Raw genomic sequence first — 25850 nt, 5'->3', positions numbered from 1 at the left:
CACTGGGGATTGCATATTGACCTTTGGGCATTTGGTCTCAATCAGCATGCCATGCTACAGCACAGGAACACAGTCATGTTTACAACACAGAGCTGAATTTAAGAGACTCACATAATTGCCTGCGAGAAGGTACAGGAGCACTTCCATAAGCTGTGCCCTGTAAATAAAACACATTTTTTTTTTTTTTTGGAGCAAATGATGTCAGCATTAGTAACAGTAGAAAATGGTGGAGAAATGAATAGAAACCACAATAAATAAGGGTGGCTTAAGAGGCTGCTTTTATCAAATAAGTCCTATGAGTTCCTAATTTTGGCAGACAAATATATATTAATGTTTGTAGGAAATTAAGTAAAAAATATATATGTAACACACCAAAACAAGAAAGTAAAATAAAAATTACAGCAAAAGATGGGAACATTTAAATTTGACAGGAAGTTTTGTGAAAAGTAGAACACGCATGATATTTATGAAGTGGCCTCCTTAAAAAGTAGGTTCCCTTGCACCAATTCCTTAGCTGAGGCAAACATTTTCTCAAAGTCTTTTAAACTAAGCAGTGCATTAGTAGTTGCTCTTTTATTTTTCTACCTCAAATACTATAAAAATGAAAGATAAAGACTTCAATAAAATGGCCCTAATTTATGCATCAACAAAAGCACAGAAAAAGCAGCATTATTTAATAAAGGAAAAAAGTTGTTACATGAAAATATTAATTGTGTATGAAGGGCACAAAAGTTAGAATGAACACATCTAAATAGTTTCTATATCCCTCCGGTTAAAAGAGCACTGTACAAACACATATTGCAATATAAATTATATATTTTATTCCTAGCAATGACCTCTGTCACGGAATTACATTATAATATACTCAAGAACATGTTTTAAAACATTAAGTAAATAAAAATCTCTGTGAATCAATAATTCATTATAAATATAATAACTTAGAAATGACAAGAATGTTTTTAGAAGATTAAATAATATTTATTGAACATTTACTCTGTAAAGCTCTTATGCTTAGCACATGAAAAGCATGATCTCTTTTAGTTCTCACAACAGTCCCTGAGGTAGTTATCAGTTTTTATTTTCTTTTATTATTATTTCCATTTTTGCTGACAGAAAAATTACTTTCAGGATTAAGTAATTTTAGATTTGGTTCAGAATCAGTTAAGGAACTATGAAGTTTTTAAGGACAGCTAAGTAGTTAAAGTGGGGGATCCACAAAATGATCCCTGTTGCCCAATTTTAATGAATTTTACTTCTAATAAAGAATAGCAAATCCTAATATTAAGGCCTTGGACCTATAAAGACATACTAAAGAGAGAGCTTATCTTATAAAATATTTGCACGATTTCATTAAAGGATGAAAAATAAGACATGCAAATCCCCTGCTTAAATTTCCTTTGTCTAAGAATATGTTTCTGTCTCTGATCTATTTAAGGAGAGGATATGGTCTATTGGAATTTGCCTGGGGTAGGTTTAAATAAATTTTGCTATGAAGACAAACTTGTGAGTAAATTTGATGAAAGGATTACAACCTCCACATAGAAGAAAGCACAATAATCTATAAAATTGCTGTACAAACCCAAGTATAGGTTGTTAGCACCAACCCCATCAGTCATTCACCCCTAACAAGCATTGAATGACATAAGACAGAATCTTGAATAGACTAATGTTTACTACTTTGAGTCTAAGGGCAGAAATCATTGCAGGTTATCTAAGCACTGTTTCAGCATAGCATTTGAGATGGAATAAAGTCACACCTGTATAATTCATGATTTAGAAGTCAAGAAAGATCGAGATCAGAAAGGAGATCTGCCTAAATCTGGAAGATTCTAAACTGGGATATGCACACATAGGTTTATTTGAATCTACAGCACAATATTTACTCTACAAGGCTGATTTTTTAAAAAAGTTATCATTATTTAAGGCAAAGACTCATCATTATTTGTGAAAAAAAAATCAAGATTTTTTTTAACTTTCTAATAGGTTACATTAAGTCTAAGTAATAAAAAGCTAAAAATAATAAAAGCTAATATTTTTTTAAAAGCTCTATTATTAAATCTCAAAATACAAACTAAAAACACATGTTTTCTGTTTATTTGAAAAATATTTCTGAGGCCTGTAATATGTTAGGACTCATGTTCATGAGAGATTTAACTAGAGAAAGAGGAATACTAGAATGCATTCCTATAACAAACAAGGAACAAACTTACTTCCAAAGCAAAATGTAAATTATGAGAAAGTAGTATATTTATAATACACTGACTGGAGAAGCTAGTCTCCTAATATCAAAAACTTCAAGTTGTTGAGATAAATCATGGGAAAGTCACAATTAGGTAAGTCCAGAATAGCTAAACAAAATTCTGCTGAAGAAGAATTTTGGCTTTACATTTTTATCTAACTGGTTCCAAGGCATTTACTATATGATACTTATTTCATTCTAATGAAAAATCTGATGCAATATGGTTGACATCCTCTGAGTTGTCTCCCCAGATTATAGTTCTCCCCTACAGTTACCTACTTCTGCATCAATTAAGTTTCTTCCTGATTGCACTTTGTACATGTGGCTGCCTTGTATTTGTAATTTTTCATTACACTGTCAGAGTCATTTAATTTAGTTATATGTTTATGCTCAATGAAATATTTTACAATGAAAAATTCCATCAGGGAGGGGATTCAAGACAGCTGACTAGAGGCATGTGATACTTGATCCTTCCACAAATAAGAACCAAAATAGTGAACAGATAATCACATTTTGAATAGATCTCCTGAGAAAGAAAATGCTGAAATGCAATGAAAAATGGCAGGAAATGCCTAAGACATGGAAGGAAAGGAATGTGAGTCAGCCAGCTCAAACGGGAAAAGCTGGGAGCCTGGAGAGACTCCCCAAAGCAGGGGAAGGGTAAGTTAGTGACCACCAGCGGTCTACATTTCCATGGCAGATTTCTGCAATTATAGCCACAGAAGAGCCCCTCAACTCACACAAGCCCTGAGACTAACATACAGAGCTTTTTGGAGACCACCCAATGACATTGCTTCATAGAGGGAGCTCACACTGGGTCCACACATGCCCTGAGTCTTAAGCAGGTATAGCACCACACCATTTTGAGAGCCTAACCACCCCCCAACTGCATCCTTCCCTGGGAAGCAACAGTCCCTGCATCTCCACATCTCTGGAGCACCATTGACATTCCCTTCCCACAGCCAGGTATTGCTGCTGGCTGATGCCAGAGCCCAAGTGTGAGCCATTGGCAGTAACCCAGTCTCCTTCAGTAGCAGGGTCTCTGTGCATTTAAAAATGCCCTCAGGAAATATTATACCCCACTTGTAGACACCACCTGTGGCCAATGCACTCACTCCTAAACCACTTGTTTATGTCTGCTGCAAGGAAAACAACACTACCCTCCACAGCAGCAGAGCCACAGTGCAATCACTGCTGTCCTGACCCAAGCATTCCACCAGGGTTCTGGGGATCACCCTATCATATCCACCTCTCTCAGCACCTGTGCACTTCTTCCAGAGGCCTGAGGATGGGAAAACACAACCTGATAACTACCATCACAGCTGGCACCCACCTATATGTGCCACTTGAGAGTACTGGAACTAACCTATCCAGTCCACTGCAATCTCCACTAACAGCAGAGTGGACTTCTTGGGGGTCAGAGGATTGTTTCACCACTGCTACTGCTATCACCCATGGAATACCAACTTACGTGGTCTCCAGAGGCCCAAGAACCTTCCCACCTACCTGGCCCATTGTTGCCACTACCAGAACTCAAGCAAGCTGACTGGAGGCCCAAGAATCACTCCGCCCAAACCCACTAACACCGGTGCCAGCATTACTGCTCTGGGGCTCGAGGACAGGCATGCTTGGTCTGCCACTCCTGTACTGCGGCCAAACGACTGGCCTGTTTTATGTCTTCATCTCCAGTAAAACTTTACTGCAGTCTCCACAAACAAACACACCCTCAGTCGGTGTGGAAATCATAGACACTACTGACACTGTTTACAACCAATAAATCATATAGAGACTACACTATGGCACATGCCTAGAATTGAAGTCAAAGCACCTTATCCAATGAACACCACAAATACATCCTCAGGAAAAAAAGTCATTTCTTATTAAAACAAATTCAAAAAATAGAAAGAAGTGACTGACTAGTACACCAGGTGTGCAAATATCAATATAAGGACACAAGAAACATGAAAAACCAAGGAAATATGACATCCCCCAAAAAACACAATCATTCTTCAGCAATAATTCCAACTAATAAATATGTGAAATTCCAGAAAAATAATTCAAAGTAGTGATATTTAAGAAGTTCACTTAGAAACAAGATAATTCAGAAAAACAGTACAAAGAAATCAGAAAAGCAATTGAGGATATGAATGAGCAATTTACCAAAGAGATAGATATCACAAAAAAGAACCAAACAGAAATTGTTAAACTGATGAATCCCTTGAATGAAATACAAAATGCTCAAAGCTTCGACAAAGGACTAGATCAAGCAGAAGAAAAAGTTTCAGAACTTGAAGACAGGTCTTTTGAAATAACTCAGTCAGACAAAGATAAAGGAAAAAGATATTTAAAAAAATGGACAAAGTCTATGAGACATATAGGATACTATAAGGCCACCAAATATTCTAATTTTGGGGGTCGCTCAAAGGCGGAGAGAAAAATAAAAGGAATACAAAACAAACTTAATGAAATAATAGCTGAAAACTTTTCAACTCTAGCAAGAAATTGAGACATCCAGATACAGGATGCTCAGAGATTTCCAAAGAGAAACAATTCAAAAAGGTCTTCCCAAGATATTATAGTCAAACTGTCAAAAGTCAAAGACAAAAGGATTTTTCAAAATAGCAACAGAAAAACATCAACTCATTTCTAAGGCAATCCCATCAGAATAACAGCAGATTTCTTAACAGAAACCTCACAGGCCAGGAGAGAATGGGGTGATATATTCAGTGCTGAAAGAAAAAAATTATAAACCTGGCAGCCAAGGACATGCTATATAGTAAATTTGTTCTTCATAAGTGAAGAAGAAATAGTCTTTCCCAGGTCAGCAAAAGCTGAGGGAATTTATAACCACTAGATTGGTCATACAGAAATGCTTAAGGGAGTTCTACATGTGGGAATGAAAATATAATATCTACCATCAGGCAAACACACACAAATATAAAACTCAGTGGTACAGTACCCACACAAATGAGAAAAGGAAAGGACTCAAATGTTACTACCACAGAAAACCACCCAACACGAATGATAAACGATAAGAAGAAGAAAGAAAGAAGGATAGAGAAATGAGAAACTAATTAATAAAATAACAAGAAAAAAACCTCACGTATCAATATTAACCTTGAAAATAAATGGATTAAACTTTCCACTGAAAAGATATAGACTGGCTGAAGGCAAAAAACAAAACAAAACAAAACAAAACAAAACAAAACACAAACAGGATCCAACTATACAATGCCAGTAAGAAACTCACTGCATCTATAAAGACACATATAGACAGAAAATAAAGAGATGGAAAAAGATATTCCATGCAAACAGAAACCAAAATGAGCAGGAGCAGTTATACTTACTTCAGGTAAAACAGACTTTTTAGTCAAGACAAAAAGGCTCATTATATAATGATTAAAGGATCAATTCAGTGAGAGGGTATTACAGTTCTAAACATATATGCACATGATAGAGGAGCACCAGATATATAAAACAAAAATATTACCAGATGTAAAGAGAAGAAGAGATTCCAATGCAATAATAGTAATAGTTAGGGACTTTAACACCCTACTGTCAGCATTAGACCAATCATCTACACAGAAAATCAACAAAGAAACATTGGATTTAAACTGCATTTTTGACCAAATGGACCTAGCAGACATTTACAGATTATTTCATCTGAGAACAGCAGAATAAACATTTTTCTCCTTAGCATATGGAACATTTTCCAGAATATGTTAGGACACAAAACAAGCCTCAACAAATTTTAAAAAATTGAAATATATCAAGTATCCTCTCAGGCCACCATAGAATAAAACTAGAAATCAATAACAATAGGAACTTTGGAATTGTACAAATACATGGAAATTAAACAAGATGTTCCTGAATAACCATTGGGTCAAGGAAGCAATTAAGAAAGAAATAAAATAATTTATTGAAAAGATGAAAATCGAGACACAACATATCAAAACCTATGGAATACAACAAAAGCAATGTTAAAATGCAAGTTTATAACAACAAAACCCTAGATCAAAAAAGAAAGAAAGAAAGAAAGATTTCTAAGAAACCATGTAATGACGCACCTCAAGAAATTAGAAAAGCAAGAAAAAACCAAACCCAAAATTAGTAGAAAAAAATGAATAAAAATCATAGCAGAACAAAAAAAATTGAGACTCAAAAATTATATAAAAAGAATCAATGAAACCAAAAGTTGTTTTTTTAAAAAGATAAGTAAATAGATAAACCACTAGCTAGCCCAGAGGTGCAAGACCTATGCAAATCAATAAATGTCATGTATCACATCAACAGTATGAAGAATAGAAACCATATGATCATCTCAATAGTTGTAAAAAAGCATTTGAAAAAAATTCAACATTCTTTTATGATAAAAACTCTCAAAAAAACTGCCTTATAGGTATAAAAGGAACATACCTTAAGATAATAAATGCCATATATGATAAACCTATAGCTAACCTTGGACAGAATGGGAAAAACTGGAAAATCTTTCCTCTAAGAACTGGAACAAAACAAGGATACCCACTATTATCACTCCTAGTCAACACACTACTGGCAGACATAGCCAGAACAATCAGGTAAGAGAAAGAAATAAAAAGTGGAAGTAAAATTATCCCTGTTTGGAGATTACATGATCTTATTTATATTACAGAAACACCTAAAGACTCCACCAAAACTCTTAGATATGATAAATTCAGTAAAGTTGAAGGATACAAAAACCAACATACAAAAATCAGTAGTGTTATATACTAATCATAAACTAGTTGAAAAAGAAATGCAAATGTAATCTCATTTTTCAATAGCTACAAAAAAATACCTAGAAATAAATTTATTCAAGGAGATGAAACACCTACTCAAGGAAAACTCCAAAATTCTGGTGAAAGAAGTTGAGGACAAAAAAAAAAAAAAAAAAAAAAGTAAAGACATCCCAGCAGAATTAACATCATTAATGTAAGCATAGTACCCAAAGAAATCTACAAATTCAGTGCAATCCTTATTTAAATACCAATGTTATTTTTCACAGAAATAGAAAAAAAAAAAATCCTAAAATGTGTATGGAACAAAAAAAGAGCTGGAATAGACAAGGCAATTCTGAACCGAAGAACGAAACCAGAGGCAACATACTAACTGAATTCAAAATTTACTACAAGCCTAGAGTAATAACAATAGAATGGTGTTGGTACAAAAACAAGACACATAGACCGATGGAACAGAATAGAGAACCCCAGAAAAATCCATGTATTTATAGTTAGCTAATTTTGACAAAAACATCAAAAAATAAATTGGGGTAAAGAAGTCCCTTCAATAAATGGTGCTGAGTAAATCGGACATCTATATGCAACAGAATGAAACTGAACCCCTATCTCTCACCATCTACAAAAATTAACTCAAGATGGTTTAAAGACTTAAATGTAAAAGCTGAAACTATAAAAGTACTAAAAGAAAACATAGAAGAAACAATTCAGGACATTGCTCTGGGCAAAGATTTTATGGCTAAGACCTCAAAAACACAAGTAGGCAAATGAGATTCTATTAAACTTAAAAGCTTCTGCACAGCAAAAGAACCATTCAACAGACTGAAGAGACAACCTATAGAATGAAAGAAAATATTTGCAAACTATTCATCAAACAAGAAACTAATATGAAGAATATACAAGGAACCTAAACAATTTAACAGTAAAAACAAACAAACAAACAAACAAACAAAAAAAACTAAAAAAATCACCATTAAAAGTTGGATAAATTACCTTAACATATATTAGTCAGAAGAAGACATAAAAATGACCAGCAGGTAGTTGAAAAAATGCTCAACATCACGAATCATCAGGGAAGTGCAAATCAAAACCACATTGAAATATCATTTTAACCCAGTTAGAACAGCAATTATTAAAAAGACAAAAAGAGAAAAAGTAGATGCTGGCAAGGATGCAAAGAAAAGGGAACTCTTATACATTGTAGGTGGAAATGTAAATTAATACATGCACTATGGAAAACAGTATGAACATTTCTTGAAAAACGATAAATAGAACTACCACATGATGCAGTAATCCCCTACTAGGCACTTATACAGAGGAAAATAAATCAGTATTTCAAAAAGATACTTACACCTATATGTTTATTGCAGCATTATTCACAATAGCAAAAATATGGAATAAACCTAAGTATCCATTAATGGCTGAATGAATAAAGAAGATGTGGTATATATACACAAGAGAATATTATTTGGCTATAAAAAAGAATAATTCATGTTATTTTTGCAGCAACATGGATGAACTGGAGATCATTATTTCAGGTGAAATAAGCCAGACACAGAAAAACAAAGAGTGCATATTCTCACTCAAGTGGGAGCTAAAAACATTAATCTCACGGAGGTAGAGAGTAGAATGATAAATAATAGGGCCTGGAAAAAATGGGTGGTTGGGTGGTGTGATGAAGAGAGGATGGTTAATGGGTACACACATACAGTTAGAAAGAAGAAATAAGCTCTAATGTTCAATAGCAGAGTAAGGTGACTATAATTAACAACAGTGTTTTGTACATTTTAAAACAGCTGAAAGGACTTGAGATGTCCTGACACATGGAAAGGATAAATACTTAAGGCAAGGATACCCTAAATGCTCTGGCTTGATCATTACACATTCTATACATGTAATAAAATATCACTTGTGCTCCATACATACATAAAAATAGTATATATCAAAATAAAAAATTAAAAATATCATCACATGTCAGCATAAAGACAAAATAATATCCAAATTTGTTTTTTAATAAAATGCCAAATGTAAGATAGTGTATTACCAAAGTGCTCATTTATTGAACCCAGATTTTATAAACTTTATTTTATTTTAGACTTTCTTATTTGTAAAATATGTATATCAGTTAAAAATAAAGGAGAGTTAACCTATTTTTTTTCCAAGTGATACTTGTGTTGGGGTGACAAATAAAATCAGATATTACCATAAGAAACCTAATTATTGCTTTTAAAAGTACCGTGCTTTGGTGACACACCACAGAAAAAGAATCAAAAGCAAAAGTCACATGATCATCTTAATAGATGCAGACAAGACATTCAACAAAATCCAGCATCCCTTTATGATTAAAACTCTCAGCAAAATCGGCATACAAGGACATACCTCAATGTAATAAAAGCCATCTATGACAAACCTACAGCCAACATGATACTGTATAGCGAAAAGTTGAAAGCATTCTGTTTGAGAGCTGGCAAGACAAAAAAGTCCACTCTCACCACTCCTCTAGTACTGGAAGTCCTAGTCAGAGCAATCAGACAAGAAAAAGAAATAGAGGACATTCAAATTGGTAAAGAGTAAGTCAAATTGTCGCTGTCTGCTAATTATATGATTGTTTACCTAGAAAACTATAAAGACCCCTCCAGAAAAAGCTCCTAGAACTGATCAAAGAATTCAGCAAAGTTTCTGGATACAAAATTAATGTACACAAACCAGTGGCTCTTCTATACACCAATAGCAACCAAGAAGAGAATCAAATCAAGAACTCAATCCCTTTTACAATAGCTGAAAAAACAAACACTTAGGATTCTACCTAAGCAAGGAATCAAAAGACTTCTACAAGGAAAACTACAGAACACTGCTGAAAGAAGTCACAGATGACCCAAACAAATGGAAACCCATCCTATGCTCATGGATGGGTAGAATCAATATTGTGAAAATGACCATACTGTCAAAAGCAATCTACAAATTCAACACAATTCCCATAAAAATACTGCAATCATTCCCCACAGAATTAGAAAAAACAATCCTAAAATTCATATGGAACCAAAAAAAAGCCAGCATAGCCAAAGCAAGACTAAGAAAAATTACATATCTGGAGGCATCACATCACCTGATTTCAAGCTGTACTATAAGGCAATAGTCACCAAAACAGCATGGTACTGATATAAAAATAGGCACATAGATGGAAGGAACAGAATACAGAACCCAGAAATGAAACCAAATTCTTACAGCCAACCAATCTTTGACAAAGCAAACAAGAATATAAAGTGGGTAAAGCACACACTATTCAAAAAATGGTGTCGGGATAATTGGCAAGCCACATGAAGGAGAATGAAACTGGATCCTCATCTCTCACCTTATTCAAAAATAAACTCAAGATGAATCCAGGACTTAAATCTAAGACCTGAAAATTCTAGAAGATAACATTGGAAAATCCCTTCTAGGCACTGGCTTATGCAAAGAGTTCATGACCAAGACCCAAAAACAAATGCAATAAAAACAAAGATAAATAGTCGGGACTTAATTAAACTAAAGAGGTTTTGCACAGCAAAAGGAACTGTCAGCAGAGTAAACAGAAACCCACAGAGTGGTAGAAAATCTTCACAATCTATATATCTGACAAAGGACAAATATCCAGAATCCACAACAAACTCAAACATATTAGCAAGAAAAAAAAAATCAATTCCATCAAAAAGTGGGCTAAGGACATGAATAGACAATTCTCAAAAGAAAATATACAAATGGCTAATAAACATATGAAAAAATGCTCATCACTAATGACCAGGGAAATGAAAATTCAGAATCACAATGGGACACCACCTTATCCTGCAAGAATGACCATAATCAAAAAATCAAAACATAGTAGATGTTGGTGTGAATGTGGTGAACAGGGAACATTTTTACACTGCTGGTGGGAATGTAAACTAGTACAACCACTATGGAAAACAGTGTGGAGAATCCTTAAATAACTAAAAGTAGAACTATCATTTGATCCCACTATTGGCTATCTACCCAGAGGAAAATAATTCATTATATGAGAAAGATACTTGTACACACGTTTATAGCAGCACAATTTGCAATTGCAAAAATGTGGAACCAACCCAACTGCCAATCAATCAATGAGTGGATAAAGAAACTGTGGTATCAGGAGTTTGAGACCAGCCTGGCCAACATGGTGAAATTCTGCCTTTACTAAAAATACAAAATTAGCCGAGAGTGGTGGCACATGCCTGTAATCCCTGCTACTTGGGAGGATGAGGCAGGAGAATCACTTGAACCCGGGAGGCAGAGGTTGCAGTTAGCTGAGATGGTGCCATTGCACTCCAGCCTGGGCAACAAGAGTGAAACTCCATCTCAAAAACAAACAAAAGGAAACTGTGATATATATATCATATGTATATGTGTATAAATATGTATATCATATATATGATGGAATACTACTCAGCCATAAAAGAGAATTAGTAAATGGCATTTGCAGCGACCTTGATGAGATTGCAGACTACCATTCTAACTGAAGTAACTCAGGAATGGAAAAGCAAACATTGTATGTTCGTACGTTCTCACTCATAAGTGGGAGCTAAGCTATGAGGATGCAAAGGCATAAGAATGACACAGTGGACCTTGGGGACTCAGGAGGAAAGGGTGGGAATGGGATGAGAGATGAAAGACTACAAATTGGGTGCAGTATAAACTGCTTGGGTGATAGATGCACCAAAATCTCACAAATCACCACTAAATAACTTATTCTTGTAACCAAACAACACCTGTTCCCCAATAACCTATGGGGGAAAAAAGTACTATGCTACAGAAAACTGCTTAGCTTAAGTACCTTATGACCAGTTAAAAGAAATTCTTTAAGGAGATATGATGACAAAACCTAGATTCTTCAGTTTACCCACATAATTTTCCTCCTACTGTTTCCTTTCTAGAATAAAAAATCCATCTATTACTTAAGACAATGAATTAAAACAATTAACAATATTTAATATATTAATATATCTAAATCCAGATATAGAACTTATTCCTGCAAGACATTTTTAAGAGTAAGTTAATGTTCAGCTTAACCATAGAAGCTTAATAAATCCAGTAGAGAACTACTGCAATTCTGGGCTTTTTTTCCCCACATACAACCTGTAGTTCATGAATGTCATTACATTTATTTAACTAATATTGTCAGTGTTTCATAGCATACCATGTGCTTATTTAAAATGCTTTAATATATTAGCAATGACAAAATTATCTGAACCATATATTATCTCCATAATATATAATAGTCCTCCATTACCACAAGTGGGAAAGAGGGAGAAGTAGCAAAATAAATTTCCATGGCTACAAAGCTGGAAAGTGGCACTGACTGCCTAGAACTAAATTCTTCTGGCCTCTGTGTCCCAGGAGCTTGTCCACAAGATTCTGAGTCTCTATAATCAGGATGAGTATGAAGACAAAGTCAATTAGAGACTGCTTTGTGAATTGTGAGTATGGTGATTTCACTGTAAATTAGACCTGTAATAAGCACATGGGTCTGTCACAGAGAACTAATATAAAGAACAGAAATCCATGAAAGAAAGGGGGAAAAAATGCCTTAAAAAGAGTAGAAAAAATGTGATGAACATGGTTAGCACCTTCCTACTCCTCTGGAAGCACTTACTAAAGAGAGATTGTTGGCATAGCTCAGAATATAGATATAGAAAAGAGTAACATACCATCTAGGGTAAGAGTCAACACCACTTTTGCCTAGGAAAAATGTTAAAATAATACCTGAACTATAATTGAATAAGAATTCAGCACTTATTCCCTGGTCCCGGGCAGACACATCAAAAAGCAAAACAGTGTTAGACATGGAATGGAAATATAAATATAAGAAAATTCTTATGTAACTCTTTTTCCAAAAGCCTGAGGCTAAGTGATTTTTCAGAATTCAGAATTATTCAGAATTTACAAAAAACACCCTTAGCTACATCTAGAGCTGGTGTAATCAAAGACATTAATATCTCTACAGCAAAAGTATAACCACACTTTGATTTTTAAAAACTGTAAATAGCTTCTTTTAAATTCCAATCAGGTAAAATTATGCTACCATATAGTTCATAAAAGAACTTTCACTTCTCAGGGGATTTTGTTTGCTTATTTGTGTTTTGGATCTCAGAATTGCAGATAAGTGTGCGACTAAAGAGCTGTAATATTATTTAAAAAGTACACAATTAGAATCTAAAGGGGTATGAATTTTTTTTTATTGGAGTTTTAATTGTATTATCTTACACCCTCAGAAAGTTAAAGTTCTCTTCATATTTAAATAGTTTAAGAAGCAGTCGTTCAAGAAAATAGCTGAGTTGTGTAAGAGCAGCATTTACACAAGAATGCTCAACTTCTGAAATGATCATTCACAAGTAAAATAAAAATTTGACCTTGGTCCCACCATGGCATATATATGTGGAAATGTAGGCTTTAGTTAATATAATCATTGTAAATGTTGTAGAATGATGTAATTTTAAATAATGACAAGATATTTCTGATAAACATATCAGTATTCTCATATTCTTTAATGCATTTTGGTGGAATTTCTATTTAAGCTTACATGAGTAATTCTTTAAGCTTTCTTTTATGTACCACCCAGAACTATCTTCAAGAGTTAATTAGAAGACATGGGTTAACAGTTCAGGAAACATGTAGTCTGTAAAATGCTTGTCAATTCCCTGAAATTTGAAAGTATTCAGATGTCTGTGTTTTAAGTACTTAAATTATACAAGAAATGACTACTAGTTTTGTGCTTGTTTAGATTTTTGCTTTGATATTTATTTTAACCCTTAATTAAAGCACCCAAATTAAACATATTAAAGTATTAGCTCTCTTAAAATGCCTTTTGGAGCACAGACCTGCCTGAGGCATGCCTTCAATCTGTCACTTTGGTTGACATATAGTGATAAAGTCACTTGCTCATTAATCAAACCAGACAGTGCACAGAATTTGCAAGGCCAAAGTACCTTTAAATAGACTACAATTTTTTACCCAGTTTGTTATCTTTGCATGACCAAAAATAGTGATAATCAGGCTGAACTTTATCGTTAGCATTTCAGACCTCATTTCAAGAATAATTTGTGAGGCCTCTGAGCCCAAGCCTGCACGTATACATCCAGATGGCCTGAGACAAGTGAAGAATCACAAAAGAAGTGAAAATGGCCGGTTCCTGCATTAACTGATGACATTCCACCATTGTGATTTGTTCCTGCCGCACCTTAACTGAGTGACTAACCTTGTGAAATTCCTTCTCCTGGCTCAGAATCTCCCCCACTGAGCACCTTGTGACCCCCACCCCTGCCTGCAAGAGAACAACCCACTTTGACTGTAATTTTCCACTACTCACCCAAATCCTGTAAAATGACCCCACCCCATCTCCCTTCGCTGACTCTCTTTTTGGACTCAGCCTGCATGCACCCAGGTGAAATAAACAACCTTGTTTCTCACAAAAAGTCTGTTTGGTGGTCTCTTCACATGGACACGCATGGTATTTGGTGCCGAAGACCTGGGACAGAGGAACTCCTTCGGTAGACGAGTCTCCTGTCCTCGCCCTCACACCCTGAAGAGATCCATCCATGACCTCAGGTCCTCAGACCAACTAGCCCAAGGAACATCTCACCAATTTCAAATCAGGTAAGTTGTCTTTTCACTCTCTTCTCTAGCCTCTCTTACTACCCTTCAATCTCTCTCTCTCGCTACCCTTCAATCTCCTTGTCCTTCCAATTCCAGTTCTTTTTCCTCTCTAGTAGAGACAAAGGAGACACATTTTATCAGTGGACCCAAAACTCTGGTGCCAGTCACAGACTCAGGAAGACAGTCTTCCCTTGGTGTTTAATCACTGCGGGGATACCTGCCTGATTATTCTCCCACACTCCACTGGTGTCTGATCACCATTGGGACGCCTGCCGTGGTCATTCACCCACATTGCCTTGGTAGCAAATCATTTGTGGGGATGCCTGCTTTGGTTGCTCACTCACATTGCAGCCCAGGGCTGCTCCCTACCCCTCTTCTCCATCTTCTTCTACCCTTCTTTTTAAACTTGCCTCCTTCACTATGGGCAACCTTCCACCCTCCATTCCTCCTTCTTCTCCCTCAGCCTGTGTTCTCAAAAACTTAAAACTTCTTCAACTCTCACCTGACCTAAAATCTAAGCGTCTTATTTTCTTCTGCAACACCACTTGGCCCCAATACAAACTGGATTATATGGTTCTAAATGGCCAGAAAACGGCACTTTTGATTTCTCTATCCTACAAGACCTGGACAATTTTTGTCAAAAACTGGGCAAATGGTCTGAGGTGCCTTAAGTCCAGGCATTTTTCACACTTCGTTCCCTCCCTAGTCTCTGTTCCCAATAAGACTCATCCCAAATCCTTCTTCTTTCCCTCCCGCCTATCCTTTCAGTCTCAACCCCAAGCATCGCTGAGCCTTGTGAATCTTCCTTTTCTACTGACCCATCTGACCTCTCACCTCCTCCTCAGACTGTTCCTCCTCAGGTAGCTCCCCATCAGGCTGAATCAGGCTCCAACTCTTCTTCAGCCTCTGCTCCCCCACCCTATAACCCTTCTATTACCTCGCCTCCCCACACCCAGTCTGGTTTACAGTTTCATTCTGTGACTAGCTCTCCCCCACCTGCCCAATAATTTGCTCTTAGAGAGGTGGCTGGAACTGAAGGCATAGTCAGGGTACATGTGCCTTTTTCTCTATCAGACCTTTCCCAAATCAGCCAGCATTTAGGCTCTTTTCCATCAGATTCCACTAAATATATACAGAAATTCCCATATCTAACTCTGTGCTACAATTTAACCTGGAGTGACTTAAATGTCATCCTAACTTCTACCCTCTCCCCAGATGAAAAGGAAAGAGTTTTTCTCTAGCCCAATTTAATGCTGATAACTGCCAGCTCCATGAGTCAGACCTCCAGGAAGGCATTAGAACATTTCCCCAAGTAGATCCCCAATGGAACTCTCAGGCAGATTCACCAGACATAGCTAGGTGAGATTACATGGTTTACTGCCTAGTTGAAGGGCTTAAAAAGGCAGCTTACAAAGCTGTTAATTATGAAAAACTTAAAGAAACTACCCAAGGTAAAGATGAAAACCCAGCCCAGTTCATGGCCCGCTTAGCAGCAACCCTTAGACGCTTTACTGCCCTAGACCCAGAAAGGCCAGAAGACTGCCTTATTCTTAATATGCATTTTATCACCCAGTCAGCTCCTGACATTAGAAAAAAAACTTCAAAAATTGGAATCCGGCCCTCAAACCCCACAGCAGAAATTAATCAACCTTGCCTTCAAGGTTTACAATAATAGAGAAGAGGCAGCCAGACAGCAACTCATTTCTGAGTTACAGCTACTTGCCTCCACTGTAAGACAACCCACAACCACGTCTCCAGCATACAAGAACTTTAGAACATCCAAATCACAGCTCCAAGGGGCTCCTTCAAAACATCCTCGTAGACCTTGCTTCAAATGCCAAAGGCCTGGCCACTGGGCCTCAGAATGCCCACAGCCTGGGATTCCTCCCAAGCTGTGCCCTGTCTGTGCAGGCCTCCACTGGAGGTCGGACTGTCCAACTCACATCACCGCTGCTCCTAAAGCCCCTGGAGCCCAAACCCAACGTTCCTTGACTGACTCCTCCCCAGATCTCCCTGGCTTAGCAGCTGAAGACTGACGCGGCCTGATTGCCTCAGAAGCCCCCTGGACCATCAAGGATGCTGAGTTTCGGGTAACTCCTACAGTGGAGGGTAAGTCCATCCCCTGTTTAATCAATACAGGGGCTACCCACTCCACATTACCTTCTTTTCAAGGGCCTGTTTCCCTTGGGCCTGTAACTGTTGTGGGTATTGATGGCCAAGTTTCAATACCCATTGAAACTCACCCACTCTGGTGCCAACTTGGACAACATTATTTTATGCACTCTTTTTCAGTTATCCCCACCTGCCCAGCTCCCTTATTAGGTCTAGGCATTTTAGCCAAATTTTCTGCTTCCCTGACTATTCCTGGGCTACTGCCACATCTCATTGCCACCCTTCCTCCCAACCCAAAGCCTCCTTTGTGTCTTCCTCTCATATCCCCCCACCTTAACCCACAAGTATGGGACACCTCCACTCCCTCCCTGGCAACCGATCACACACCCATTACTATCCCATTAAAACCTAATCACCCTTACCCCGTACAACACCAGTATCCCATCCCACAACAGGCTTTAAGGGGATTAAAGCCTGTTATCACTCACCTGCTACAGCATGGGCTTCTAAAACCTATAAACTCTCCTTACAATTCTCTGATTTTACCTGTTCAAAAACTGGAGAAGTTTTACAGGTTAGTTCAGGATCTGTGCCTTATCAACCAAATTGTTTTGCCTATCCACCTGTGGTGCCCAACCCATATACTCTCCTATCCTCAATACCTCCCTCCACAACCCCTCCATAACCCATTATTCTGTTCTGGATCTCAAACATGCTTTCTTTACTATTTCTTGCACCCTTCATCCCAGGCTCTCTTCCCTTTCACGTGGACTGACCCTGACACCCATCAGCCTCAGCAACTTACCTGGGCTGTACTGCTGCAAGGCTTCACGGACAGCCCCCATTACTTCAGTCAAGCCCAAATTTCTTCCTCATCTATTACCTATCTCAGCGTAATTCTTCATGAAAACACATGTGCTCTCCCTGCCGATCATGTCCAACTCATCTCTCAAACCCCAACCCCTTCTACAAAACAACAACTCCTTTCCTTCCTGGGCATGGGTGGATACTTTCGTCTTTGGATACCTGGCTTTGCCATCCTAACAAAACCATTACATAAACTCACAAAAGGAAACCTAGCTGACCCTATAGATCCTAAATCCTTTCCCCACTGCTCTTTCCCTTCCTTGAAGACAGCTTTAGAGACTGCTCCCCCACTAGCTCTCCCTGACTCTTCCCAACCCTTTTCATTACACACAGCTGAAGGGCAGGGCTGCACAGCTGGAATTCTTACACAAGGACTGGGACCATGCCCCATAGCCTTTTTGCCCAAACAACTTGACCCTACTGTTTTAGGCTGGCCATCATATCTCCATGTGACAACCACCACCACCCTAATGCTTTTAGAGGCCCTCAAAATCATAAACTATGCTCAACTCACTCTCTATAGCTCTCATAACTTTCAAAATATATTTTCTTCCTCACACCTGACACATATGCTTTCTGCTCCCTGGCTCCTTCAGCTGTACTCACTCTTTGTTGAGTCTCCCACAGTTACCATTGTTCCTGGCTCAGACTTCAATCTGGCCTCCCACATTATTCCTGATACCACACCTGACCCTCATGACTTTATCTCTCTGATACACCTGGCATTCATTCCATTTCCCCATATTTCCTTCTTTCCTGTTCTTCACCCTGACCACACCTGGTTTATTGATGGCAGTTCCACTGGACCTAATCACCACACACTAACAAAGGCAGGCTATGCTATAGTATCTTACACATCTATCATTGAGTCTACCGTTCTGCCCTCCTCCACTACCTCTCAGCAAGCCGAACTCATTGTCTTAACTAGAGCTCTCATTCTTGCAAAGGAATTACGCATCAATATTTATACTGACTTTAAATACTTCTTCTATATCCTGCACTACCATGCGGTTATATGGGCTGAAAGAGGTTTCCTCACTATGCAAGGGTCCTCCATCATTAATGCCTTTTTAATATAAACTCTTCTCAAGGCTGCTTTACTTCCAAAGGAAGCTGGAGTCATACACCGCAAAGGCCACCAAAAGGCACCAGATCCCAACACTCAGGGCAATGCTTATGCTGATAAGGCAGCTAAGGAAGCAGTTAGCATTCCAACTTCTGTCCCTCACGGCCAGTTTTTCTCCTTCTCATCATTCCCTCCCACCTACTCTCCCTCTGAAACTTCCACCTATCAGTCTCTTCCCACACAAGGCAAATGGTTCCTGAACCAAGGAAAATAACTCCTTCCAGCCTCACAGGCCCATTCTATTCTATCATCATTTCATAACCTCTTCCATGTAGGTTACAAGCTGCTAGCCCACCTCTTAGAAGTTCTCATTTCCTTTCCATCGTGGAAATCTATCCTTAAGGAAATCACTTCTCAGTGTTCCATCTACTATTCTACTACTCTTCAGGGATTGTTCAAGGCCCCCTCCCTTCCCTACACATTAAGCTCAGGGATTTGCCCCTGCCCAGGACTAGCAAATTGACTTTACTCACATGCCCTGAGTCAGGAAACTAAAATACCTCTTGGTCTAAGTAGACACTTTCACTGGATGGGTAGAGGCCTTTCCCACAGGGTCTGAAAAAGCCACTATGGTCATTTCTTCCCTTCTGTCAGACATAATTCCTCGATTTGGCCTTCCCACCTCTATACAGTCCAATAACAGACTGGCCTTTACTAGTTAAATCACACAAGCAGTTTCTCAGGCTCTTGGTATTCAGTGAAACCTTCATATCCCTTACTATCCTCAATCTTCAGGAAAGATAGAATGAATTAATGGTCTTTTAAAAATACACCTCACCAAGCTCAGCCTCCAACTTAACAAAAAGGACTCTGTCAAGAATAGAGCCCAAAAACTCACCAACCAAACAAGTAATTACACTGAACCCCCTTGGGCACTCTCTAATTGGATGTCTTGGCTCCTCCCAAATCTTAGTCCTTTAATACCTGTTTTTCTCCTTCTCTTATTTGGACCTTGTGTCTTCTGTTTAGTTTCTCAATTCATACAAAACTGCATCCAGGCCATCAACAATCATTCTATATGACAAATGCTCCTTCTAACAACTCCACAATATCACCCCTTACCACAAAATCTTCCTTCAGCTTAATCTCTCCCACTCTAGGTTTCCACGCCACCCCTAATCCCGCTCGAAGCAGCCCTGAGAAACACTGCCCATTATCTCTTCATACAAACCCCAAAATTTTTGCTGCCCCAACACTTCAGCCCTATTTTGTTTTATTTTTCTTATTAATATAAGAAGACAGGAATGTCAGGCCTCTGAGCCCAAGCCTGCATGCATATATCCAGATGGCCTGAAGCAAGTGAAGAATCACAAAAGAAGTAAAAATGGCTGGTTCCTGCCTTAACTGATGACATTCCACCATTGTGATTTGTTCCTGCCCCACCTTAACTGAGTGATTAACCTTGTGAAATTCCTTCTCCTGGCTCAGAACCTCCCCTCACTGAGCACCTTGTGACCCCCGCCCCTGCCTTCAAGAGAACAACCCCTTTTGACTGTAATTTTCCACTACCCACCCAAATCCTATAAAACAGCCCTACCCCTATTTCCCTTTACTGACTCTCTTTTCAGACTTAGCCTGCCGGCACCCAGGTGAAATAAACAACCTTGTTGTTCACACAAAGCCTGTTTGCTGGTCTCTTCACTTGGACGTGCGTGACGTAATTCTTCAGCCATGTTTTAAATTTGAAGATGGTGCAGTGAGAACTGAGACCATAAAGTGATTAAAATTTGGTGTTAGATCTCTTTTTTTTTTTTTTTAATTTATTTATTATTATTATACTTTAAGTTGTAGGGTACATGTGCATAACGTGCAGGTTTGTTACATATGTATACTTGTGCCATGTTGCTGTGCTGCACCCATCAACTCGTCATTTACATCAGGTATAACTCCCAATGCAATCCCTCCCCCCTCCCCCCTCCCCCCTCCCCATGATAGGCCCCTGTGTGTGATGTTCCCCTTCCTGAGTCCAAGTGATCTCATTGTTCAGTTCCCACCTATGAGTGAGAACATGCGGTGTTTGGTTTTCTGTTCTTGTGATAGTTTGCTAAGAATGATGGTTTCCAGCTGCATCCATGTCCCTACAAAGGACACAAACACTTAACTACCAGAAAAGGGAAAAGAAATGAAATTAATAAAGAAAAAAGTAACAGAGATTTGTGAGATAATTTCCTTTATATTCTCAACAGCCTGGTACAAACTCAGAAGTGAAAACCGATAAGGGTACTAATAAATCACATCCTCACATCCCCCCAATAATGCTGCCAGATTTAAACATTTCTATGTCTATTAAGGAAATAACCACTGTGAAAATGCACTGATAATATTAAATGTATGCCCTTCTTTTTTATTTACCTCTAATGTTATTTGCCATAATTATACACATATTAGAAATTTACTACACATATATTAATAAACATTCTCAGTACAAATTTTTATATCATCAATTTCAAAATGTTCCTAGTTTAATGAGAGACATTTAATTGAGGTATCTGAAAACATACATGTTTTCTGAGATAGACTTAGCTTTACATTCTTTTCATTTTCTTACATTGATCCTCTTAAAAGTTATTCTTTGACAATTTTCAATAATACATCTCCTGCTAGTACTTCAGTAAGAAACACAGAGGTAGACATGAACTCTGATGGTATGCTGAGAATATTAAATGCAGTATCACCCATAAGAAAAACACAAATTCCTCTGCACACTTTGTATCATTTTAACTTATAATAGTAATCACAACTTACTGTGTTTCCTGGGGATTTCCCAAGGCACAGCCAAAGGCAATCAGTTCCTCCCAGCTAGTCATAAACGTCCTGTGTTTCTTTCATTGCTTAAATATTGCCCCAAGCCCTTTTCTGTTATTATATCCCTTTGAAATGGAGTGAACCATTTCCCAAAAGACACTTATCTAAAAGAAGGCTGGCATTTGCAACAATAAGCAGCAGCATGCACTGTGTATTAATATGAGGGCCTGAAAGACTTGACATGCATCCCTCTAATTATTTTAGAGTTCTCTTCTCTGGCTGCGCATTCATTTATTATCAATAGGAATTAAAGTCTTTTAAATGTCAGTACTCCACACTACAGAAGCAGGGAAAATAAGTTAATACTAAGCAATGTCTATTGAGGTTTCTTTTTTCTGTAAAAGCAGAGAGAAACATTTTTCTTAACGTTATCTTTTTTCCTATTTCATGCAGATATGCCAATTATGATAAATTATGATTATGATATACTTTTCAGAAAAAAAGGACAGAGAAAAGAATCCCCCAAAAAACCTAACAAAAAACAAAGAACTAAGAGATGAATTTAATCATTCTAAAACACACACCTGACATATACAAATATCTATCAATAATTCCCCAAAAATGCAAGAATTCAAGATTCGCTGGATCCACAGGTGTGCTACAAGTCTGCCTTTACCTACTTTTTAACTTTACCTACCACTTTTCCAATTAACATTCAGACTGGTTGTTAAATAGAAAATGGAAAAATAGGTAGAATGTGGAATGCAGGAAGGAACGAGATAAATCTGCAAAGTTTGTCTTGACTTGTTAAATCTCAACTATATTTGAATAAGTTTTATATTGAAGGTGCAGCGATTTTCCTATTATCTGGAATCAGGCATGCAAAATATTCAGGTGAAGGAAAAAAATGTGAACCTGAAAGTGAAATGGCTCAAAAGTAGTAAGAATGATATCACCAAATATTCCATAGCCAAGAATATAGCCTTCCTTAGGCCAGATATATAATTATATATATATAAAATCTGGAATCAGTGTCCACTTGTCTGGTAAGATAAGAATCAGCCAGCTACTAGAGAACATCTGTAAAACCAGAAAGAACTTTTAATAATGTATTTCCGTATGTTAAGCATTTTATTTTAACTTAAAATAAGTGGAAAACCATTCAGTCATCCATATTTTAACATGGGACCAAGCCCTTTTCTTTGAGTTAGTGTCTTATGCCTGTCTCCTTCCTCTTTTTTGCATAGTCACACAGTAAAGCATCTTCCTCAAATTCCAGTTTAAGGCTGGGTGCAGTGGCTCAGGCTTGTAATCCCAGCACTTGGAGAGGCCGAGGCGGGCAGAGCACAGCGTCAGTTTATCCAGACCATCCTGGCTAACACAGAGAAACCGTCTCTACTAAAAATACAAAAAATTAGCAGGACATGGTGGCGGGCACCTGTAGTCCCAGCTGCTCCCAGACTGAGGCAGGAGAATGGCAGGAACCTGGGAGGGGGAGCTTGCAGTGAGCGGAGAGCGCACCATTGCACTCCAGCCTGGGCCAACAGAATGAGACTCTGTCTCAAAAAAAAAAAAAAAAAATTCCAGCTTAAGTTAAAATGGTCTTACAGCTTAAAATTCCCTGCAAAGCAATCTTATATGGTTTGGCTCTGTGTCCTCACCCAAATCTCATCTTGAATTGTAGTTCCCATAATTTCCATGTGTTATAGTAGGGACACAGTGGGAGATAATTGAATCATAAGGGCAGTTTCCCTCATACTGTTCTCATGGTAGTGAATAAATCTCACAAGATCTCATGGTTTTACAAGGGGATTCCGCTTTCTCTTCTTTCTCTTTCTCTCTTGCTGCTGTCATGTAAGAAGTGCCTTTTGCCTTCCGCCATGATTGTAAGGTCTCCCCAGCCACGTGAAACTGTGAGTCCATTAAATCTACTTTTCTTCCCAGTCTCGGTTATGTCTTTACCAGTAGTGTGAAAATGGACTAAAACACTTTCTTTGTATTTACTTGTTTTCCCAAAATTTTTCAATGCTTAAAATACTTCCTAAAGTATTCAACTTAGTTTTGCTCATTCTTTCCACTTGCTTATTTTATCTCTTTACCTAATATTGAACTAGTTCACTTAATAACAATACAATTTAAAATAACTATTACAACTACAATAAAAAGGTACGAAGGAAACAATTACTGGAATAGAAGTGAACAGACCAATAGAAGTGGTATCTATCACCTTCAGCATCATGGCTCTACAGAATACAACTGGCATTTGAATTAATCCAGTGAGAAAGTTAATTGGAATTTTCCTATAATCTGAAAAGATCAAATGAATGTTACACTTTGTTCAGAGCTTATTTTTTTTATTAATATAGGCCTAAGGTTTGAGAGGAGCATATGTTATCAAAAATTATTTTCTTATATCTATATGGTAATCTTCAGTTATCTGGAAAATTAACCTAATTCACTGTAGCTCACACCCTTATGTTGGTAACTTATGGAGTTTTGTATTAATATACAATAGCTTATGATTGTATAAATCATACTTCATTCAGGAGTTTAATTTTTAAATTGTTTACTGAAACAGTTCTAAATTAATCACAATTCCACAGAATGATTTTAAATACTGATGTCAAATTTTAGTATCTGGTAAGTGACGTTAATCTATAATTTCTCTAATAGGCTAAAAGTTGAAGTCATTGGCTATTGAAAATTCTAGTGAGATCTCTAAGGAAATGTAATTGAGTGACTTCACATATTTCTTTCTTATGGTTTATAAAATCAATATAAAAAGTATTCATACACAATGAATGCTAATTGTACCAAACAACAGAAAGAAAAACAAATGTAGAAAAATAATATATGAAATATATTGATTAGTCATATATACAGAGAAACATTTTAATATCTTTATAATATTTCAATAAAATTTTTTCTTAATCAGGGATTTACCCTCCTACTTATAATCAGATTTTTCTTTCATGAACCACAGTCATGAGGACAGAGATAAAACTAGTTAAGAAATCTTTTCAGTCTATAGCCATACTACCCTGAATGCACCTGATCTCTATCTCAGAAGCTAAGCAGAGTCAGACTTGGTTAGTACTTGGATGGAACACCTTAAACTTAAAAACTTTTTTCAATGTTCTCCACACATAACAGTGGTAATATAAAATTTAAAAAATTCATTATACTTTATAAAATATAGATCTCACAATTGTAGTGTGAGAGTGTTTCATGGGGAAAACATCCAGTGCTTTTGAAAAGAAAATATAAAGGAAGCTTTAAGCAACAGAGAAGAGTTGGATAATTCTTTTCCAAAAATGCTCAAATGCTCTGTTTATTAAAGAACAAGCTAATTTGGACTGACTTTAGGGAAACAACAATACAAAGCCATTTATTATAGAGAAAATGCCCTGTATCTAAAATATTAGAAACGAGAAAGATTATGAGGTACCTACCTGATACTAACTACAACTATGATTTTTTATTGTGCAAGCAACTATTCATTTTCCCATTATCCATTAAAATGATAAAATTGTGTGAAACATTTAAACTCAAGCAAAGATGGCAGCACTTCTTTTTTTTTTTTTTTTTTTTTTTTTTTTTTTTGAGACGGAGTCTCGCTCTGCCGCCCAGGCTGGAGTGCAGTGGCCGGATCTCAGCTCACTGCAAGCTCCGCCTCCCGGGTTCACGCCATTCTCCTGCCTCAGCCTCCCCAGTAGCTGGGACTACAGGCGCCCGCCACCTCGCCCGGCTAGTTTTTTGTATTTTTCAGTAGAGACGGGGTTTCACCGTGTCAGCCAGGATGGTCTCGATCTCCTGACCTCGTGATCCGCCCGCCTCGGCCTCCCAAAGTGCTGGGATTACAGGCTTGAGCCACCGCGCCCGGCCGGCAGCACTTCTTTACAGTTCTTTGTTAATAAAAATTAATTTGTGCTCTCCTAAGGAAGACAGTCATTCATGTAATATAAAAGTGCTTTAGAAAAATTACAACAGTCTCTTCCTCACTCATAAATTTTTCATCCTGGTTTGTTAAAAGACAGCAGAACACATATTTATGGCTCGGGTACATGGTAGTGTAATTATTTCTCTATTTCCTTCTTTTGTCAACATTTAAAATATAAAAAATATAATCTTACTGTGAATAAGCAATATTCTTGTGAAATGGGTAGTTTTGGAAGAAACTTCAAGTTGTCCTTTTATTTTGACAAACCACATAGATTTTTAAATATTGATTATATATCTTATACATATTATGGTAAAGAAAAAAGCAGCTTACATCTTCAGAAACTCTTAATGTGGAAGTAGGAGAACTTTTCTAGCATCCATTTATTTAAAAAAGATTTTCCAATTTTAATTATTATTATTT

The 25850-nt window shown here is 37.3% G+C and overlaps 1 protein-coding gene across 4 annotated transcripts in view; it reads right to left on the bottom strand.

Annotated features, from left to right (window-relative positions):
• The window catches only part of CCSER1 (coiled-coil serine rich protein 1), a 1444871-nt gene that overhangs the window by 302139 nt on the left and 1116882 nt on the right, over positions 1 to 25850 (bottom strand). For 2 of the 4 annotated variants that reach the window (XM_045393365.2, XM_065545240.2), the window contains exon 11: positions 112 to 157. The exons of the other annotated variants lie outside the window; for them this stretch is intronic. In XM_045393365.2, the coding sequence (XP_045249300.2) occupies positions 112 to 157 (46 nt within the window). The remainder of the gene's footprint in view (positions 1 to 111; positions 158 to 25850) is intronic. 4 annotated transcript variants of the gene reach the window in all.

The sequence above is a fragment of the Macaca fascicularis genome, chromosome 5, assembly GCF_037993035.2.
Source record: "Macaca fascicularis isolate 582-1 chromosome 5, T2T-MFA8v1.1".
In the NCBI taxonomy this organism is placed as follows: Eukaryota; Metazoa; Chordata; class Mammalia; order Primates; family Cercopithecidae; genus Macaca; species Macaca fascicularis.
This window is presented reverse-complemented; position numbering and strand designations above follow the sequence as displayed.